Source organism: Sorex araneus, chromosome 5 (assembly GCF_027595985.1).
Source record: "Sorex araneus isolate mSorAra2 chromosome 5, mSorAra2.pri, whole genome shotgun sequence".
NCBI classification, from domain to species: domain Eukaryota; kingdom Metazoa; phylum Chordata; class Mammalia; order Eulipotyphla; family Soricidae; genus Sorex; species Sorex araneus.
Genome location: NC_073306.1, coordinates 47,131,292 through 47,153,680, shown reverse-complemented (window position 1 = coordinate 47,153,680; position 22,389 = coordinate 47,131,292). Strand labels below are relative to the sequence as shown.

The 22,389-nt window shown below is 42.0% G+C and overlaps 1 protein-coding gene across 4 annotated transcripts in view; it reads right to left on the bottom strand.

Annotated features, from left to right (window-relative positions):
- Window positions 1-22,389, bottom strand: part of EYA3 (EYA transcriptional coactivator and phosphatase 3) — a 94,169-nt gene that overhangs the window by 56,543 nt on the left and 15,237 nt on the right. For 2 of the 4 annotated variants that reach the window (XM_055138394.1, XM_055138395.1), the window contains 4 exons: window positions 16,893-16,929; window positions 16,041-16,141; window positions 6,433-6,476; window positions 2,527-2,606 (listed from right to left, as the gene is read on the bottom strand). In XM_055138394.1, the coding sequence (XP_054994369.1) occupies window positions 2,527-2,606; window positions 6,433-6,476; window positions 16,041-16,073 (157 nt within the window). In that variant the 5' untranslated portion in view covers window positions 16,074-16,141; window positions 16,893-16,929. The remainder of the gene's footprint in view (window positions 1-2,526; window positions 2,607-6,432; window positions 6,477-16,040; window positions 16,142-16,892; window positions 16,930-22,389) is intronic. The other 2 variants (XM_004603505.2, XM_004603506.2) reach the window with 1 other exon arrangement.

The window sequence follows — 22,389 nt, the reverse complement described above, 5'->3', positions numbered from 1 at the left end:
GGACCATATGGGATGCCAAGGATCAAATCTGGGTCAGCCACCTGCAAGGCAAATGCCTTACCCATTATACTATCACTCCAGTCCCAGGAGCAGTATTCTAAAAGAACATGAAATACTGAAAGGCAAAAATGCATTAGTGAAATAGAGGTCTTCCCACTTGGATGCCCACTTGCAGCCCTGTGATTATGCCTGAACTGTAAATGGTGAGCTAGGTATATAATTTTATTCAATATATAGTCTTAATGAGAAGGGGAAGTTAAACTAAGAATGAGAGAGAGGACAAAGGCAATTATGGAAGGTATTCCTATGGGAGTAATTCAAATAAAGGATCTTGGAGCTGGAGCGATAGCACAAGGGTTAGACACTTGCCTTGTATGCGACTGAGCCCGGTTTGATTCCAGAATCCCATATAGGCCCTGAGCCCTGCATGAAGTAATTCCTGAGTGTAGAGTCAGGAGTAAACCCTGAGCATTACCGGGTGTGGCACAAAGAACAAACAAACAAACAAAGGATCTTAGAATCTATGTTGAGTAATAAAGGAAGGAAAGACAATGTTTGATATGTCATGTACAGGATGCTAGAATAGCTAGGAAGAGTTTTAGATGGAGAGGAAAATAAGACCTAGTTTTTAAAAAGAAAAATTACTAAGAGTTCAGTGAGAAGTAAAAGGAAAGGAAGGGGCCAGAAAAACAATACAGCTTGCCTTGCATCCATCTGACCAGCTTTTGATCTCCAGCACCACAAATGGTCCCGAGTACTTCCAGGAGTAATTCTGAGCACAGAGCCAGGAATAAGCCCTAAGCCTAGCTGGGAATGGCCCCCAAAACCAAAAGGAAAAAAAGGGGGGCGGTGCAGACATAAAAAGAGTAAGACATCTGAAGGAAATAAGGAAACAGAAATGATTCAGATGGAACAAGAAGATTCAACTTACTTCCTGGCCCTGAACTTTTTCTTGAGAAATAAGATGTTTCAAAACTAGAACACTTTTCACTGATTAGAGAGCTCTGAGCTTTTTCCCACAGTACGAACAATTTCCCACATGCATCAGAATTGCCGAGCTAATTGTTTGGCAGTGCAGATTGCCATCAACATCAGATCTAATTGAACATATCTCTAAAGATGAGGTCGGAATTCTGCATTTTAAACAAGCACCCAGGTTATTCCTGAGTTCACTGATTTTTGAGAACCACTGAAATATGTCTTTGGAAAAAAAATACATACAATGCAAGTCAAAACTTTTTTAAAAAAAGTTATACTTTTAGGACCAGAGAGACTGTACAAAGGGTAGGGCGCTTGCCATGCATACAGCCAACCAGGGTTCAGTTGCCGGCACCACATATTATCCCCACCAGGAGTGATACCCGAGCAGAGAGCCAGGAATAAGCCCTGAACACCACCTGGTGTGGCCCCCAAACCAACATATAGCTAAATTAATGTCACACCTTTAAAATGCATGGTAAGTACATAAGGCTAGGCAAGGATCATTTTGAAAACAATATTAAAAAAGCAAGATTTCCTTTCCTTCAAGAACAAATATTCCCCAAATAAGTCCTTCCTTCCTTTGAGAACAAATATTCCTGAAGAACAAATATTCCCGAAGAACAAATAATCCTGAAGTAAGGATTATTTCTTACTTTTCTTCCTTTCCTCAATAGAATTATTTTTTGTTTTTGGGCGACAACCAGCAGTACTCAGGGGCTGCTTGGTGTTTGGGACCCTCTGGTAGAAAAGTTTAAATCTAGGCCCTTCCACATGTAAAAGATACATTCTAATCCTTTGGAGTTATTCCCTCACCTTATTTATTTTTAACAGGTGCCAAATCCAGCAGTGGAACCATGTAGTGCTGTGTCTCAGGCCCTCCCATACGTGCACGAAGTGATTGTGCTAGAGTGCCTGTACCTCCACTAAGTAACAATCGAGAATTTTTTTTCTTTTTGGGTCACACCTGGCAATGCACAGGGGTTACTCCTGGCTCATGCACTCAGGAATTACTGCTGGCGGTGCTCGGGGGACCATATGGGATGCTGGGAATCAAACTCAGTTGGACGCATGCAAGGCAAACGCCCTACCCGCTATGCTATCGCTCCAGCTCCTCGATACGTTTTTGTCTAAGAATATAAACCTTCTATAGGAGAGTAAGAGGTAGTTAAATGAAGGAACCATCCAACTGAGATCCATTTCTTCCCTCAGTTATCAATATGAGACTCAGAGGACTGTTTTTCCTTTGGACTATACTGATAAGATACAATAATCTGGTTAATAAAAAGATGAAAAATATTGACTGATGAGCAGTCAGAGGTTGACCTACAAACTTTTCTGATTTTGAGCAAAGCACTATAGTCATGACCTTTTAGAACAACCGGCCTCAAATCTCAATTCTCTCCCCGCCCTCCCTCTTACATACACAGAAAAGAACATCTTTTTTGGATATTCTGGGACAACAACACACTTCTGTCCTTTAAGTTAGTGAACTTGAATAACAAAAGAATAATATCACCTGTTACCTGGAAAAAGATTGCTACTTACTTTCCTCTGACATGGTCAGGTTTGAAGCAAGGCTTGAAGCTTCAGGTTTCTGATCACTGACTTCTGGATTGTTTACTTGACTGGCAGAAACAAAATGAAGATATTAGCTCCTCACTGATGAAGTGCATTAATAAAAGTGACAAAGTCAAACTCATTTCATCTAGCGCTATGCAAGTAAGTGGCAAAGCAACACTTTTTTATTTTTTTAATGTAGGAGCACTGTTATTTATTCAGCCATTGAATTACCTGACTGAATTGGGCATGAACTTCACATTATTCTTTTTGGGTAATTTTTAAAAATTGGATATCCGTGAGACAGACCACTACAAAGCTGTTCACAATTAGGTTTCAGTCATACAATGATCCAGCACCACCATCCCTCCACAAGTGTACATTTCCCACCACCAATGTCCCCCGTTTCCCTACACCCCATCCCCCGCCCCCAGCTTCCCTCTACGGGAGGCACTTTCCTTCTTGCTCTCTCTCTCTCCTTTTCCTTTTGTGCATTATGGTAAAGCAACACTTCTTTTTTTTTTTTTTTTTTAAGCAACACTGTTTAATGTTTGTATAAACTAAAAAACATTCCATAATTGTATAATCTAAGATGTCTTTTTTTTTTACAGATTAAGCCTTGTTTATTAATATTTTCTTTTTTTTAATTTATTTTTTTTTAATTAATTTATTTTTAATTAGAGAATCACCGTGAGGGTACAGTTACAGATTTATACACTTTTGTGCTTATAATTCCCTCATACAAAGTTTGGAACCCATCCCTTCACCAGTGCCCATTCTCCACCACCCGTAAACCCAGCGTCCCTCCCACCCTCCCCAATCCCATCTCCCCCCCACCCCACCCTGCCACTGTGGCAAGGCATTCCCTTCTGTTCTCTCTCTCTAATTAGCTGTTGTGGTTTGCAATAAAGGTGTTGAGTGGCCGCTGTGCTCAGTCTCTAGCCCTCATTCAGCCCGCAACTCCCTTCCCCCACATGGCCTTCGACTACAATGTAGTTGGTGATCGCTTCTCTGAGTTGACCTTTCCCCGGAACGTGAGGCCAGCCTCCAAGCCATGGAGTCAACCTCCTGGTACTTATTTCTACAGTTCTTGGGTGATAGTCTCCCACTCTGTTATTCTATATACCATAGATGAGTGCAATCTTTCTATGTCTGTCTCTCTCTTTCTGACTCATTTCACTCAGCATGAAACTTTTCATGCCCATCCACTTGACTACAAAATTCTTGACCTCCTTTTTTCTAACAGCTGCATAGTATTCCATTGTATAGATGTACCAAAGTTTCCTCAACCAGTCATCCGTTCTGGGGCATTCGGGTTTTTTCCAGATTCTGGCTATTGTAAACAGTGCTGCGATGAACATACATGTGCAGATGTTGTTTCGATTGTACTTTTTTGCCTCTCTGGGATATATTCCCAGCAGCGGTATTGCTGGGTCAAATGGGAATTCAATATCTAATTTTTTGAGAGTCGTCCAAATTGTTTTCCAGAAGGGCTGAACCAGTCGGCATTCCCACCAGCAGTGAAGAAGGGTCCCTTTCTCCCCACATCCTCTCCAACAGCGGTTGCTTTTGTTCTTTTGGATGTATGCTAGTCTCTGTGGTGTGAGGTGGTATCTCATGGTTGTTTTGATCTGCATCTCTCTGATGATTAGTGATAAAGCAACACTTCTTGATAACGTCTTTTTCAGTTCTCAGCAGCTACCTCAGGGCACACCTCGGATCCCAAAGTCCCACCAATGTTTAGACTGCTCAGAAATCCCAGGTAAGTCAGAGGCAAGTCAGATCTCACCCCATGTGGTAAAAGAAAAACTCCACAAGACTTAATACTGTTCTGTTCCTTTGCCTCCCCAAAGTACACACCGAAAAACAGAGAGAAGCTGATTCCAAGGTGATAGTTCTCGAACACTGTGGAAGTTTTTCAAAATTATACATACTTTGGGGATTCAAAAAGAGATTCTGAAACTTAAATGATCTATTTCATTAGTTTCCTCCTCAAATAATTTTTCTGGGGGTGTGGGTCATGCCAGGTGGTGTTTGGGGGACCGTATGTGGTGCCGAACATCTGAACCCGGGTTGCAGCCTCATGCACTCTGCCTCCCCATACATTTTTTTTAAACTTGCTATTTGTACCTAAAACTGAATATAATTTTTTAATGTATAAGGAGAATTCAGAAAAATTGTGAAAGATAAATCATGTAAAATGGAAGAACAAATTGCTCTGTTTGGTTCCGGTGTTGTTGAAGGTTATGCCAGTTGTGCTCAGGGGGCCATGTGGTGCCAGGGTTCAAACCCAGCCCTCCTGCAAAGCATGTTCTCGAATCTGAGTCATTTCTTAACCTCATGTTAGGTCTTTTAATGGTGGGAAGAGTTTCACTTAAATTTTGAAACAGTTTCTTCATTGTTTTTATGTTCCTCCTACCCTAGTTTCCATCCTCTAGTTGTCCCCTCCACTAACTTTTAAAAAAAGTTCTGGAGATGGATGGTGGTGATGGCTGCACAACCATGTGAGTGATCGTAATGTTACTAAATTATCCACTTAGAAAAATGGCTGAGGGGCCAGGGAGATGGCACAAAGGGCTAGAGCCGATGCTATGCAATTGTGAAGCCAAGAGCTTTCTCTCCTGCACCTCACGGCCCCCAGTGGCAGGTATGGCCTAGGCACCATCATCAAACACTGCCCGATACACTTGGTAATTAGTACCAAATGCCTTGGCTCTCCCTTATTTTTGCTTACTTTTCCTATTCAGTATGCTACACATCTGATTAAAGAATATGAATTCTGAAAAGACAGCACAGGGGTTAAGGCGCTTGCCATGCACACAGTAGATTCAAGTTCAATCCCTGGCCCTGGTCCCCCAGCAGTGCCTGTGATCACCTCTAAGCACAGAGCCAGGAGTAAGCCCTGAAGTACAACTGAGTGTGAGACAAAACCCAAAAACCGAGGGGTGGGGGGGGAAGGATCTCTACACCATCTCCTCTATATACCACAGCGTAAAATAAATGAGTTTGACGCGGCTGCTATTGTGGCCACACGACCTCCTATCTCTTCATTCTCAGCAATGGAAAACAAATTATCAAATGCTTCCTTTCCAGCAGGTCCGACTTTGTGTGGGGGGGGTGGGCTCCAAATAATAATAGTGAGTTTTTTGTTGAAATACTGAATGTAATCAAAGTAAAGAGAAAGTAAAGTGAAATTTATCAGCTACACAGGCGGGGTAAGGGGCTAGGGGGTGTGGGGGTGGTTTACTGTGGTTCTTGGTGGTGGAATATGTGCACTGGTGAAGGGATGGGTGTTCGAGCACTGTGTAACTGAGACTTACGCCTGAAAGCTTTGTAACTTTCCACATGGTGATTAAAAAAAAATGAGTGATACATCTGTTAAATACATCTACATCATCATCATCATCATCATCATCATCAAACCCAGCACTCTCAGGTTTTGAGGGTAAACTGTAGCACTGTCTTCCTGTTGTTCATCAATTTGCTCGAGCGGGCAATGTAATGTCTCCATTGTGAGACTTGTTACTGTTTTTGGCTGAAGAAAATTTCCATTTTAAACCAAAAAAATTTAGAAACGTTGGGGCTAGAGTAATAGCACAGTGGGTAGGGCGTTTGCCTTGCATGCAGCCAAGCCGGATTCGATTCCCAGCATCCCATATGGTCCCCTGAGCACCGCAAGGGGTGATTCCTGAGTGTATAGCCAGGAGTAATCCCAGGGTGTGACCCAAAAAGAAAAACAAAAAAAAGATTTAGAAATGTTGAGCCAGGGAGATAGCGCAAGAGATGGACCCCAAATTCTCTGTTGGGAGTCGTCCACCCAAGTCATGCCGATGCACTAACCAACGTGACAGAAACGATGAATCAATAATTAATAAGAAATTCAATTTAACACACCTTAAAGTTTGCTCTCCTGAGTCCTGCATCTTGGCTTTTTTCACCTGCAAAAAAAAAAAAATAAATAAAATACACAAAAAACATCAATGCAATGATTGGTTAATTAAACCTCTAATCACTTATGTAGACATGTACCCCCTTCGTTCTTATGTGGAGTTTTTTCTATTCAATGAAACTGTACTTTTCAGATTCAAAGCAAAATATTTACCAGAATTTTTACTCTAGGGAGAATACTAACCAGAATAAACTATCCAAACATGGACAAAAACTAGTTTTAAACAGTGATTAGGGCAATTTGGATAAGACATTTAAAAATTACTTTATTTATTATTATTATTTAGAGCATTATAAAGCCACTCATGACTGAATTTCAGTCATACAGTATTCCAACACCCGCCCCTCCTCTAGTATACATTTCCCAGCACCAGTATTCCCAGTTCACTCCCATCGCCCCCCCACCCCCACACCTGCCTCTTTGGCAGGCGCTTTTCTTCTCTCTCTCTCTCTTCTCTCCTTTCTCTCTCTCTCTGCTCTCTCACTCTCTTTTCCCCTCCTCTCCCCGAGACTTACTTATTCAAATAAGTGCTTTTGTACTGAAATTCCTTACACGTTGATTTTTATTTTGCATTCTTTTTTTTTTTTTTTTGGATCACACCTGGCAATGCACAGGGGTTATTCCTGGCTCTGCACTCAGGAATTACCCCGGCGGTGCTCAGGGGACCATATGGGATGCTGGGAATCGAACCTGGGTCGGCCGCGTGCAAGGCAAATGCCTACCCACTGTGCTATCACTCCAGCCCCTTTATTTTGCATTCTTTACAGACCTCCAAAGTAGCGCTGGGAGTGACCATGTGAAGATGGTACTATTTGCATAGGTAAGATAATAATTTCCCAACAGTGGAATTTAGAAAGAATTTAGGCTTGGTTTAGCCTCTCTGGATGAAAGCAATGAAAGCAATGTATTCACGCTTTCATCCTGGAACTGGATAGCTGCATCACCAACTCTGCTGACCATCTCTATACAATTATTCATACTAAGAATACAATTATTCATACTAAGAATACAGAGTCTGGAGTGATACTGCAGCAGGTAAGGCATTTGCCTTGCATGTGGCAAACCTGAATATGATCCTCGGCACCCCGTATGATCCCCTGAGGAGTGATTCTGAGCACAGCACCAGAAGCAAATCCTGAGTATTGCCAGGTGTAGCCCCAAACAAACAAGCAAACAAAAACAAAACACAGAATACAACAATGAAAAATCTAATGTACGGTCTTAATTCTATTAGAACCTCAAAGCAACAAACTTAGTTAGTGGACTTCTCCCCAAATAAGCTCCTAAAGCAAAAATTGGAAGTACTCCATAAAGGCCTTAAAGAATTAAAACTTTCTCTTTGTATTACATTATTAAAAAAATGCATACTCCTTATAAGAGTATGTATTCATTAATAGAAATGGAATAACCAAAATTATTTCTACCAGTTCAGGGGAGGAGAATGAGTTAACAGCTGCTTTTTCACCTTTCATGATCTACTCTTCACCTTGATTTGGGTAATTATGTTCATCTGAAAATCCTCTAAGTGCAGGTAAAATGACTCAAAGGATCCTGAAGAGCTCACTGGTTAGTACATGTTCAAACAATACCATACAGAAACAGACTGAGGCCAAGGAGATGGAATAGTTTAACTCCAGTTAAAAACCCAGGTTTTAACCCCAGTACCTCGCACTCCTGGGAGTACCACCATGGCAGTCCTGAAATAAAGGGTGGAGGGTGGCCCCTAAGCAATGCCAGTTATACCCCCCAAAATTAAATAAAAAACAAAACAAAAAACAGACAAAAAAAAAAAAAAACCAGAAATGAAGTGAATAAAAAATAGTGCAGCTACTTTGAATAATAGTCTAGCAGTTTCTCAAAGATAAAGGTTACCTTATAATTCAACAATTCTATTCCCAGCTAAGTAACCAAGATAAATTGAAAGCTCTGTCTCCACAGAAAAAAGTATACATTAATGTTTAAATTGTCACATAATAACCAAAAACATCTATGGATGATGATAAAATGTTAATGATGAAGCACTGCAGCACTGTTATCCAGTTGTTCATAGATTTGCTCAGCGGGCACCAGAAACGTCTCCATTGTAAGGCTTGTTGTTACTATTTTTGGCGTATTTGTTACTATTTTTGGCATATCAATTAACCACGGGTAGCTTGCCAGGCTCTGCTGTGCAGGCGGGATACTCTCGGTAGCTTGCCAGGCTCTTTGAGAGGAATGGAAGAATCGAACCCGGGTCGGCTCTGAAAGCAAACGCCCTACCTGCTGTGCTATCGCTCCAGTACAATGATGAAAATAATTATGAATAAAACAAACCCATACAATATTATTTAGCAATGAAAGATAATGAAGTGTTGATATGTACCAGAGCATGGATTAATCTTAAAAATACTATGCTAAGTAAATAAAGCTTGTGACCACCTATTGTGTGAGTTCATTTATATGAAATCCCCACAAACAGGTAAAGTTTTAGACAGAAGGCAGATTAGCAGCTCCCTAGGGCTGGGAGGGAAAAGGAAATTCGGGCATGGCTACTGAATGGACTCTACTGCTGGTTACAAAACTGAAATAAAAGCCCACTGAAAATTACTCTTATAAATTAATTTAAAATGAATTACATCTCAAAAATAATTCATTTAATTGTAATTGTAATTTTTACTGGGATGTTCTCACTAAAATCAACACAAAAACGAAAGAATTACCCACTGTGAAGGGAGGGGGACAGTGGTGGTGGGATTGGGGTTGGAATATTGTATGACTAAAACAACTCTTATGAACAACTTTGTAAATCACATTATCTTAATTTAAAATTTTTTTTTAAAGTGAGAATTACTGGTAATTCACAAATTAAGACTTCTATTTGTGCCTCTGATAAGTAAAACAATCATTTGAGGGTCAGGGATGTGGCTCAGTGATAAAAAGAATGCCTTAGAATGACGCTAATGTGGTCAATCCCCAGCACCGTAAAATAAAATCATGCTTTCAACACAACAGAGCAAATGAACAAAAGTAACCCAGCATATGAATTCAGAAAATCCAGGTTCAAAGCTCATTTTTGAGAGTTAATTCAATGCACATGTTAATTTTTCTGCTGGTTTCCTCAAGAAAGATACAACTATCTACTACTTAAGGCTTCTTCCTGTGAAGCTAAAATTTAAAGAACTGTTTACAAAAGACAAAGTCTATACAATTGTTGAATTTTAGGGTTACCACCCAAAACAAGAAGAGAAAGGGTATGGGTTTGGAAAGCAGCCTAAGATTTCTTTATACTTCTCTTGCTCTCATTTTTTCATAGAGTAACACTGGTTCAGCACTCAAATTCGTAAACGTTAGGTCTACAGGACAGAACTTCTGGGCCTTGGGGCTGGAGCCATAGCATGGTGAGTAGGGTGCTTGCCTTGCTCGAGGGTGACCCGGGTTCGGTCTCCGACATCCTAAGCCAAATTCCACCCAGTGGTACAAGGGGAACACTGGGGCACCAGGCTCCAGAATGTGCTCTAACCCACTGAGCCACCATCCCAGTCCCAAATACAGTTTCTAGTTGTACTGTGTTAGTTGGGAAGGCCACTCCTGGCAGTGATAAGGCCTAGAGTCTCTCATATTAAGGCACATGTTCTACCACTTAAGCCACATCCCTGGGCTTTATTAATGTTTTTAAGAATTTTTTTAAGCTTCACTCCTTTTCTAGAGGAGTGTTTTTATCTAGGGCAGTGTTTCTTTCTTTTTTTTTTTTATTTTATTCTTTAATTAGCGAATCACCATGAGGGTACAGATACAGATTCACACATTTTTGAGCTTGTTTTTCCCTCATACAATGTTCACAAACATCCCTCCACCAGTGCCCATTCTGCACCACCAATAAACCCAGTACCCTCCCACCCCCCAATCCCATCTCCCCCCACCCCACCCTGCCTCTGTGGCAGGGTATTCCCTTTTGATCTCTCTATCTTAGGGCAGTGTTACTTAATGGGAGACCTAATGACTCCACTGTGGCCCCATGTATCAAGGGGGCCAGAGGTAAAAATCACATACACTTTTGATTGTAAGCACGTACCATCTCTCTTGTCTATACTAAGCCAGCCAGCCAATCTGCCTGCCTGTTCCCCTTCCTCCCTCCCTCCTTCCTCCCTTTCTTCCTTCCTTGTTTCTGGTTCATACCCAGAGGTACTCAGACAGGCCTTATTCCCAACTCCGTGCAGAGCTCACTCCTGGCTATGCTAGGAAGATCATGCAGGGATTGAACTTCGGTCTCTTACATACACAGCATGGTCTCAATCATGACTGTTTTCTTTAAAAACAGTCATGATTGAGTTTTGCACTCAAACGCCTCTGTCCCACCCCACACTGCATACAGTTCCCCAAGCACAGCCTGGGGTCAGTCTTGAGCAGAACCAGAAACACTGCCAGGTGTGGCCCCAAAACCAAAATAAATAGGGTTTAAGTAGAAAGGCACACATACATACATTGTAAATATTTGTATAAAAATAAAATACCAAAGGCCTTATTCTGAACCACCACCTCCTAGAAATAATTAGTATTGGGCTTGGTGCATACTTTTTGAAAACATTTTCCTGTGAGTATGTCCTTAAAACTCAGGTTCACTTATGGGAATAAGACTTGGTGGTAGAGCAGTCTTGCACGTGGGAGGCCCTGGGTTTGATCACTGGCACCGCAAAATAAAACAAAACAAAAAGCTTGAGTTTGGAGAATACTCCTAACCATTATACATGAGTTTTAAGTGTTTTCTATTTGCTGAGAAAGAATTTGCTTATTTCTCAGTACCCCAAATCAAGTCTAGTTAGTGGCTCCTGTCAGTCTTCGAGAGCTTCAGTTTGGGCAGTTGGAGGCACTTCACAGTGGCTGAAAAAGATGAAGACCCAGGGTGAAAGACTGAGTGGTCATAAGTAAGTGCTGGCCGCAGAGAGAACCATCTCACTGCAGAAGGTTTAGGAGTGACCGGCAATAGGGGGAAGCAAAAGACAGAACTGGAGGGGAGGATTTAGGTTCTATTGGGAACGATCTAATCATATCTTAAAATAGAGCAAAAACTAGAGAAAACCAAGAGGGGGATAACCTGACAGAAAAGTGAGATGACGGGATTAGGACAACCACAATAATGATGCCATCAGCAATATCCATCTATATCTACAGACAAACAGCATGGTTTAAAATCTTGGCTTGACTGAAACCCAATCATGAACAATGTTGAAACTGTATCTTGTGATTTGGTTTAAAAAAAAAAAAGTGGAAATCTTGGCTTGAGAGGCCAGAGCCCCACAACAGATAGGGTGCTGCCTTGAACGTGGATGACCAAGGGTTTATTTATTTTTTTTTTGCTTTTTTGGGGGATCACACCCAGAGATGCACAGGGGTTACTCCTGGCAGTGCTCGGGGGATCATATAGGATGCTGGGAATCAAACCCGGGTCAGCCGAATGCAAGGCAAACGCCCTACCCGCTGTGCTATGCTCCAGCCCCATGACCAAGGTTTAATCCTAGGCACCATATATGGTGCCCTGAGCACCACCAGCAATGATCCCTGAGCACGGAATCAGGAGTAAGTCCTGAGCACTGATTGCTGGATGTGATCCCCCCAAAATAACAACAGTAATGAAAATGAAGGCTTTATTACCAATTCGAAATAGAAACCATCTTTCCACTCAAAATCAGACCTCTACTATAGCCTATACAGACCTCTATAATAATATAATATATATATATATTATTATAGCCACTTTTTCCTCCTCAAAATCTGATATTTCTTCTTCTTTTTTTCTTTTGCTGTTCCAATGCTAGTTGAAGTGGGGTGTTAGGGTCTCCATGTTGCTAGGGAGACCAGACTTTTCACCCAGAGTTGGGGGGTGCAGGGGGAGCATGCAATACTGGTGATTGAAACCAGGGCCTCACTCCTACACAAGGCACATACTCTACCACTTGAGTCACGTCACACATCCCCCAGTCTTACCTTTCTGTAGGGAGTCATACCTGGCAGTGCTCAGGAGAGACCATGTTTGTGCCAGAGATCAAGGCTGGAACTCTTACATGCAAAGCACAGGTTCTAGCCATCTGAGCCATCTCTCTGCTCCTTACTTTTTTTTTTTTTTTAATTTTATTTATTTTTAATTAGAGAATCACCGTGAGGGTACAGTTACAGATTTATACACTTTTGTGCTTATACTTCCCTCATACAAAGTTCGGGAACCCATCCCTTCACCAGTGCCCATTCTCCACCACCCGTAAACCCAGCGTCCCTCCCACCCTCCCCAATCCCATCTCCCCCCCACCCCACCCTGCCACTGTGGCAAGGCATTCCCTTCTGTTCTCTCTCTAATTAGCTGTTGTGGTTTACAATAAAGGTGTTCAGTGGCCGCTGTGCTCAGTCTCTAGCCCTCATTCAGCCCGCAACTCCCTTCCCCCACATGGCCTTCGACTACAATGTAGTTGGTGATCGCTTCTCTGAGTTGACCTTTCCCCGGAACGTGAGGCCAGCCTCCAAGCCATGGAGTCAACCTCCTGGTACTTATTTCTACAGTTCTTGGGTGATAGTCTCCCACTCTGTTATTCTATATACCATAGATGAGTGCAATCTTTCTATGTCTGTCTCTCTCTTTCTGACTCATTTCACTCAGCATGAAACTTTTCATGCCCATCCACTTGACTACAAAATTCTTGACCTCCTTTTTTCTAACAGCTGCATAGTATTCCATTGTATAGATGTACCAAAGTTTCCTCAACCAGTCATCCGTTCTGGGGCATTCGGGTTTTTTCCAGATTCTGGCTATTGTAAACAGTGCTGCGATGAACATACATGTTCTGCTCCTTACTTTTAATAGCTATTATGTTCTATGCTTTCTTAGATTCTCTATTTGTTAACTTGGCATTCATCACAGGGCGAAACCAAGGGTCTATTTTTCATAGCCCCTGTGATCTAAAGCAGTGGTTTAGCCTGGGACTTATGGTCTCCCGTGGGCCCCCAGGATATTCCAGAGAGAACACAGGTGAAAATCATGCAAATAGGGGGATCACGAGACTAGGGACAGCTATTAGGACCTGGGGGTCACTGGAAGGAAACAAGGTTTCTTGGCCTTTTCTCAGCCATGGGAAAAAGCTGTCGTCAAGAGCACTTGGAATAACCTGCTCTAACGCTTACACAACTAGTCAGCACTTCTCCTACTCTAAATCCATCCAGGGTCAGACAGTGGCACCCAGTGACAATTCCCTGGAACTCTTCAAACTCAGAATCCTAAATTTTCGCCCTGGCCTGACTCGAAGAAACTCCACTGAAAGCCGTGTGGCCGGCCATGCTCTCCTCTCCCTCCTTTCTGCTTCCGTGATGTCCCACACCTCTCCAATCTAAGGAAACTAGGTGACTTCTTTCAGCTGGAGTGCATGTCTGGGTGCGCAGAGGCCCCAAGGGCAAGTATGGCACTCGTGGTCCCTGAACCCCCTGGGAATGCAGCCCTCGGCGGTCCCCAGCACATTAGGTTTGCACAGCACAGCACTGAATGCTACTACTGAGCCAAAACAGAAGGCGGGGACTGGAGAGAGAGCAGTGGGGACGGTGCTCGCCTTACATGCAGCCGACCTGTGTCTGATCCCCAGCATTTCATACGGTCCCCCAAACCTGTCAGGAGTGATTCCTGAGTGTAGAGCCAAGAGTAATAACCCCTGAGCACTGCCTGGTACACTACCCCTCCTCACCTCCCCCCTCCCTCCCGAAAAAAAAAAAAACTAAACTAAACAGAATGTTAAGAAAATGAAGCAGAACAGAAAAGACAAAATCCCTAGCAGGTTACCAACACAACTTACATGACCTTATGAACTAACAAAACTAATTTTATAATAGTATGTCAATACTTCAGTCTTTGGAAACTATGGCTGCATTTTTTTTTCTGCCACACATGGTGGTGCTCAGGGGTTACTCCTGGCTCTGTCTCAGGAGTAATCACTCCTGGTGGGCTCAGGGGACCATATGGGGTGCCAGGAATTGAAACTGGTTGGTCGTGTGCAAGGCAAGCGCCCTATCTGTTGTACTGTAACTCCAGCCCTGACTCCAGCCCTGGATTAAGAAAATCCAGTAACAATTTTTCTTGGCATATTTAGTCTCTTTACTTCATTATTTATTTTTACAACTAGGTATGTTACTGAGGATAAATTTAAAACTGAAATCACAATTACAAAGTTATTCATGACTGAGTTTCTGACATACAGTATTCCAGTATCAATCCTTTTACCAATGTTCCCGAGTTTCTCTCCCGGCCTCCAGCCTGCCTTAATGGCACGCATTGTATACCTGCTCTCAGCCCTCTGCTCCCTTCCACAGTGACCACATTCCTCCACCGATGTACCAGTGTCACATTATAGCCTCCCCTGGACTATTCCCTGACCCCACTCTCCACCCCAGTGGCAGGCTTCCTCCTAGAAACCAGTTCATATGCTCTTTTTCCTACTGCTTTTGGGCATTTGTTATTCTCCTACTATGTTTCTATCCCACATAGGTGAGAGATCGCTGTTTCTGTCTCTCTCCCTCTTACTGACTTCACTCAGCCTGACACTGTACAGATAAGGATCTTTTATGGAGCGGGGGTTCCCACACCTGGTGATGCGCAGGGGTTACTCCTGGCTTTACACTTAGGAATTAGTTCTGGCAATACTTGGGGGACCACATGGGATGCCGGAGATCCTACCTGTGGCAGCTTCATGCAAGGCAAGCACTCCACTTTCTGCACCACTGCTGCAGCACAAAGGGTCATTTCGAACCCGACCATTTCCCTCATTTTAAAAGTCCTACCAGAGATATATGGTAAGACTTTAAAAACCAGAGGTTTTTAAAAGGTTTCAAAAGGTTGCTTTATCAGTTGTTTGTACCTTTTTAGTTTAATATTTATCTTAAGTGAGAGGGCTTAAAACAGAATAATCACCAAGTATGCATTTCTCAATATAAAGAAAATATTAAAACTATATTAGAGAAAATTACTTTTTTAGAAGTTAACTACACTTGTTTTAGGTGCATCGTTTCAGGTGTGTATCATCAAAAATCAGCATCTATGTGATGATGTCATGGTTTTAAGAGAATCCAATGCTCATATTTCTCTTAATTTTTTTCTTTTATTTTTATTTATTTATTTATTGCTTTTTGGGTCACACCTGGCAATGCACAGGGGTTACTCCTGGCTCATGCACTCAGGAATTACTCCTGGCGGTGCTCAGGGGACCATATGAGATGCTGGGATTCGAACCCGGTCAGCCGCATGCAAGGCAAACGCCCTACCCGCTGTGCTATCGCTCCAGCCCCATTCTTTAGATTTTTTTTTTTAAGTAACATTTATAATAAGTATTTCCTAATGCTAAATTTTCTAAGCAAACTCCTTGGTTTAATATTTAAGTCAGAAAATATTATTCAGCAACAAAAACACTCTGCTTTCCTAGAGGAAAAACACTAGAATATTTTTATATTTATTTCTAATTTGGAAGCTACAGTATAACTGAGTAATGTTTAAAGCCTCATAAGATTATTTTTTTGCAATCAATTCTAAATTGTTAAAAGAAACACTTACTGGTTGCTCCGGTAAATCTTGCTCGTCTTCCATGAGGACCAATACTTCTTTATTATGCTTATGTGAAGAGATTGCAAGCCTCTCTCAGCAGTCTTCACAATCTGTTTATGAAAGAGTGGGGAGTCAAAGCTTTATATATTCTTACAGCATTATCATTGAGGCCATCAGAGAGTAAATTTTTCAATATTTTGCTACCCCCGTGCTTTCTACGTGAATTCTAATCTCAAAATCTCAAATTTGCTCTGGCTAATCAGAATTGACATGCTGCACCAAGTCAAAACTGGTGTATACAATGACTTTTATTAATACCATGCAAAAACTAGCCCATAGAAGCACTGCTTAAAACAAGGTCACTGTAGTACCTAACGCTTTAAACATTTTACAGTGGTAGCCATGTGTAGATAGTAAATAACTGAAACCATTTTTCTCCTAGGAGTAGTCGTCACACTAAAAAAATGACAAAAAATAGTCTAGCAAGTGATGAAGCAAGTCTACCCTGCTTTAAGGTGAAACATCTACATAACTTAATATAGGCACACAGAATAATTTTAAATAGGACAAACTGGAATATTACCTAAATATGTCTCTCTCTCTCTCTCTCTCTCTCTCTCTCTCTCTCTCTCTCTCTCTCACACACACACACACACACACACATACACACACACATATATATATGTAATAATTGAAAGGAAAACTAAGCTCTTCTGAGCTATTAATGACAATGAAAAAGTGAAACTTTGAATTTTAGAATTAAGAAAAATTATTCACATAAAGCTAAGACCCAATTTTATTCTGAAATTACAAGTTCAATTAAATTTACTGCCATATCAATTATTTAAGCAAAATGTTTACCTTCTCAGACCCTGCTCTTCCTGTCCAGATTTTCAAACTAAAAGAGAAAAAAAGAAAAAATAGGACTCTTAAGTCCCCAGTTACTAGTAAGAACATCTTACTATGCATGCCCTCCCTTTGGCAAGAAAGACATTAGAAAACTAAATTTATTATAAGTACAAAAAACTGTTTCCATGTAAGAAAGTGAAACTAGCCCTTTGTGTACTGAATGTCTGCTTATGTTTTTAATTAAGGTCACACCTATTTTCACTTATCTACCAATCACTGTAACCAACTTTAAGCTGTAAAGCAAGATCAGAATTTTATTTCTTAATGAAAACAGATGAAATATTTCAGTTGTGCCAGTGTTACCAGCAATCTACTTCTTTTGCTTTATTTTACCTCAGTTCAATATAACAAACTTGGTTTTTAGAGCCACTGGCAAAGAAAGCACATGTAAGGGATACAATTAGGGCAAAACTGCCCAACTCCAATACAGCTTAAACTCCTTGCCTTCATCTAGACTGATGAAAAAAAAAAGTTTAAAGGTCAGAGGACTTAATGCACTCACGTGTAGCTCATAAACAGAGCCTCAAAAGCTAAACTCTCATCCTACATGACGTAGATAACGAGTGTGCAGAATTACAGAGGGTGGTTTGAGGGCTCACAGGCGTCGTCTTCTCTGCACTTGTTTTGTTCTACTCAGAAGAGCCAAGTCAATGTGACGTGAAACCGATTCACGGCCATGAAAGATGAAACATTTTTAATTTTTAACAGTAGTGCTTTAGGGGCCTCGGGGCCACACCTGGAGCAACCTGCCAAATGGGTCAGACAGCTCGTGCTGGGGCCAGAGATGCAGTGCTACTTGGTCTGGTGGTGCTGGGTCCCTGGGGTGGGGGGACAGAGGAGGGGGGACATGAAGACCTAAGATATAACTCCAGTCCTTTGCCATGCAAAGCGCGTACCCCTGGCCACCCTAATAGAGGTGGCATAGTTATCCTAGAGAAAAGATGATTAGCCTCGGAGAATGAAAGTTTTGCTTGGAAACAGCAACATTCCAGGTTATAGCCAAACAGAGTAGAGTATCAGAGACTCAAGGCTAGTGGTGACTGTCAAACAGTGTATTGTAGTTACTCTTGCCTTGCACATGGCAGACCCAGTTAGATCCCCGTACCATATAACGTCTCCCAGCCCCGCCAGGAGTGATTCCTGAGCACATAGCCAGGAGAGGGCCTCGAGTTCTGCTGGGTATGAATTTAAAAAAAAAAAGAAAAAGAAAAAAAGTTAAAAAGAGGAGAAGGAATAGTAGGAAAAGCCACAAAGAATGAAAGAAAGAGGGGCTGGAGCGATAGCACAGCGGGTAGGGCGTTTGCCTTGCACTCGGCCGACCCGGGTTCGATTCCCAGCATCCCATATGGTCCCCTGAGCACCGCCAGGGGTGATTCCTGAGTGCAGAGCCAGGAGTAACCCCTGTGCATTGCTGGGTGTGACCCAAAAAGAAAAAAAAAAGAAAAAAAGAAAGATTAATCCTATTTCCCAAACATATATACACAGCTGTTCTGTAAAAAGTTGGGTACCCATCTTAATTCTCAGACCCTGTGAATGTTACCTTATTTGAAAAAATGTAATCATGGTGCAGACACTACCCCGGGTGGGTCACACCCGGCACTGGACTGTTTGACTAATAGAATGGTCATATAACTATAAAGTTAGCATTCTCCAATTTTACTCTAGAACAAATCTTAAAAAGAAGAAATTCCAAGGTTACAAGGTTACAACGTAACAGAGCAATCCTAGTTGTTTTATGGATCTACACCTGGCCGCTCACCTACAAGATGGTCTGATTTCTTCATCAAGACCCTGAATGAACGCCACTGGGCTACACTAGCACGTGACAGGGAGGAATGGAGACATTACTGCCGCCTGTTCAAGCAAATCAATGAGCAACAGGATGATAAGTGAAGTGATTTCTAACTATATCAGTTTTTAAAAGCACATAATCACTATTATCTACTTGGTTTTTGCACTTTGTTTTGTCTTGGTTTAGTTTTTGGATCACATTCACTGGTGCTGAGGGGTAACTCCTGGTTCTGCACTCAAGAATTACTCCTGGCAGCATTTGGAAATGATATGGGATGCCAGGAATCTAACCCAGGTTGGTCATGCACAAGGCAAGCACCTTATCTGCTGTAGTACTGCTCTGGCCCCATGGGCTTTTTTTGTTTTTGTTTTTTAGGAAAAATGTACTGCTAGAGTTAAACCTAAAAAATATGTTGTCCTTTTCCAATTAAACTTACTTATCTAACAATCTTAGGCAAACTATTAAGATTAAATTTTTTTTTCTGTTTTGTGCTAAATTTTGTAGTTCTCTTGTTTTTTGTTTTTGGCTTTTTGGGTCACTGTTAGTGTCACTGTCATCCCGTTGCTCATCGATTTGTTCGAGCAGGCACCAGTAACATCTCTCATTGAGAGACTTATTATTACTGTTTTTTGGCATATCCAATACACACGGGTAGCTTGCCGGGCTCTGCCGCTCGGGCTCCATACTCTCGGTAACTTGCCGGGCTCTCTGAGAGGGGCGGAGGAATCGAACTCGGGTTTGCTGCATGAAAGGCGAACGCCCAACCGCTGTGCTATTGCTACGGCCATACCAGCCTTTTTGGGTCACACCTGGCAATGCTCAGGGGTTACTCCTGGCTCTGCACTCAGGAATTACTCCTGGCAGTGTTCAGGGGACTAATGGGATACTAGGGATCAAACCCAGGTTGGCCACGTACAAGGCAAATGCCAGCAGCACTATTGCTCTAGCCCCAATACTTAGGAATTTTTATCATTACACATCTTCAGAAACTTGGCGAAGGATCTTTTTCACTGTATGCTTTTTCTTTTTTTCGAGTTCCTTTCTGTATGTCAATACTGGGGATGGAATCCACAGGCCTCATGCCTGCAAAACATGCACTCCAGCCCAGCCCACTGAGCGAGCTCTGTGGCCCAGGCTGGCAGTTTTATAAAACTAAACATATACCTTGTATGTATGTGTATATACAGCAATCTCACTCTGAAGCATCTAAGTGAAACAAAAATTCATGTTCACAGAAAATCCTGTAAATGAACATGTATTCAGATGTATAAAGACTAGAAAGGACTCAACTGTCATTCACAGGGAATGAACAAACTGCTGACCAAGCATCCATCCATGCAGCAGAACACTACATCTACGCCCTATGCCATGTAAACATTGTGGCACCCATCCAAAATTTCCCAGTCACAGAGTGGTTACATGATTTGGGCCCTGCACTGCTGGGGGTGTGACAAGGTAGCACCTGCCACTGTACAGGTGAAGCATGCGTCTGCCCAATGCCAGTTACTGAGTCAGTTCGCCAGTTTGCCAAACAATGACAAAAATTTTCATTTCACCACACTTCTCCATTTTGTTTTCTAATATTATGTTGAAGTATTTCATAAAACAAGCTATTTCTCTTGTAGAATTTGAAACCTTACAAAACAGAAACAAAGAAGTCAAACAGCAGAACCTTCTACCCTTCTTCAGGAAGAGGCAGGGACAATTATTTAGCAGAAAAGCAGTGATGCTATCGAAAGCATACCAAGGACTAGTTTAGAAGAAATTAAGAAGAAATCCCTTGATACTTTTAAGTGTGCACTATGGATCAAAAAGAGAAAAAAACTTTATTAGAAATTAGAATAAAAAGTATAAAAAGCTCAGAAGCAGTGAATTATTTGTAAAGTTCCAGTGTTCCATCAAATGACACTAGGAAACCTTCCAAGCTCACTCGCCATTTGCATTAGAAACAGAGATTTTACAAGTGCACTAATCAGTAACTGGAATTTTTTCAAAGGTCTGGGGGCAATGCTCAGGGTTCACTGCTGGCAGCGCTGTGGTGCAAGGTATCAAACCAGGGTCAGCCCTGTGAAAGGCAAGTAACCTCTGTACCACCTCTCTGGCTCTTCTGATGAGTATTTAAGCTTAGAACGAGGCAAATACATATTACCAGAGTGTGTGGCCCCTGCTATGAGCATGAAAGGACGTCACTCAGGAGCAGTGGTGAAATAAGAAAGTTTTGTGCACTTTGTGCACCCAGAAGTTCTGTCCAGCACTGTCTGATTTAACGTGAGCACTGGGCTACAAAGAAGCCTCTACACTGATCTAAACTCTGTGGTAAGTGATTTTCATTAATGAAAATCAGAGTTCTGCTATGAACACCAACCAGGCTGTTCACAACACTGAGAGCACTGACTTGCACCAGCATCCCCTCCCTGCAGAAGTGAGATGGTTGTCAACACGAAAGGTTCCTGCAGACCTTTTCAAGCTGAAAGGAAAAGTAAAGGGAAAAGTAAAGCTGAGAAAGAAAGTAAAGAACTACTCATGGAGGTGCCCGGGGGTCTATATGGGATGCCAGGGACCAAGCTCGGGTGGGCTGCGTGCAAGGCAAATGCCCTCCCTGCTGAACTTTTGTTCAGACTGCCCCACCCAGTTGTCTTCTGATGCCACTCTGGTACCTAGACTTAAATAGTCACTGTCTCAAATCTCGGTATCACCCAAAAAGGAATATCCATCAAACTGTTAATCTATCAAACTGTTGGTTGTTCAACTTCCTAATTATGTGAAAACTTTTCCAGCCAAGTCACTGTCACTGTCATCCCGTTGCTCATCGATTTGCTCGAGCGGGCACCAGTAATGTCTCCATGTGAGACTTGTTACAGTTTTTGGCATATCGAATATGCCACGGGTAGCTTGCCAGGCTTGCTGTGCGGGCGGGATACTCTCGGTACTTGTCGGGCTCTCTGAGAGGAGCAGAGGAATCAAACCCGGGTCAGCCGTGTGCAAGGCAAACACCCTTCCAGCCAAGTCAGTAATAAAAACCTGAGAAATCCATTGAGTGTTAGAGCTGTGCTTTATCTCTCAGAAACAACTCTCCAGCCAGTACACCAAATTTCCTAACCTCTAAACAGTAGCAGATAGGGCTGGAGTGAACAGCAGGTAAGGAATTTGCCATATATGTGGCTGACCCTGGTTCTATCCCCAGCATCCCATATGGTACCCTGAGCACCGCCAGGAGTAATTTCTGAGTGCAGAGCCAGGAGTAAGCTCTGAGCATTGTCGGATGTAACCCCCAAAACAAAATACACAGTAGATATCACACTTAGCTTAAAATTGTCATTTATACCATTGGAGCTAATAAATCAAATACTATTTAGTTTTTCTGTCTTAGCCCTCTGTGAAATATTTCACCTATTTTCCACGGTGTGCAGGTGTAAAAGGGTTGAATGCTGATTCAGATGACAGTCATCTGAATTTTTTTAAATACTTAAAATTTTTACAAATAACCACCTTCAAACAAACACTCTTTTCCTATCTGAACTTGAGAAAGATCTCACTGCTAAGCTATTAAGAAGAGATCTATGCAATATGCAATATTCAGAAGCAATTACAACTAAAATAGAAGCTGATCTTCACTGAACAAAAGACAGGAGAACAGAGGGAAACAAAACAAAGGGG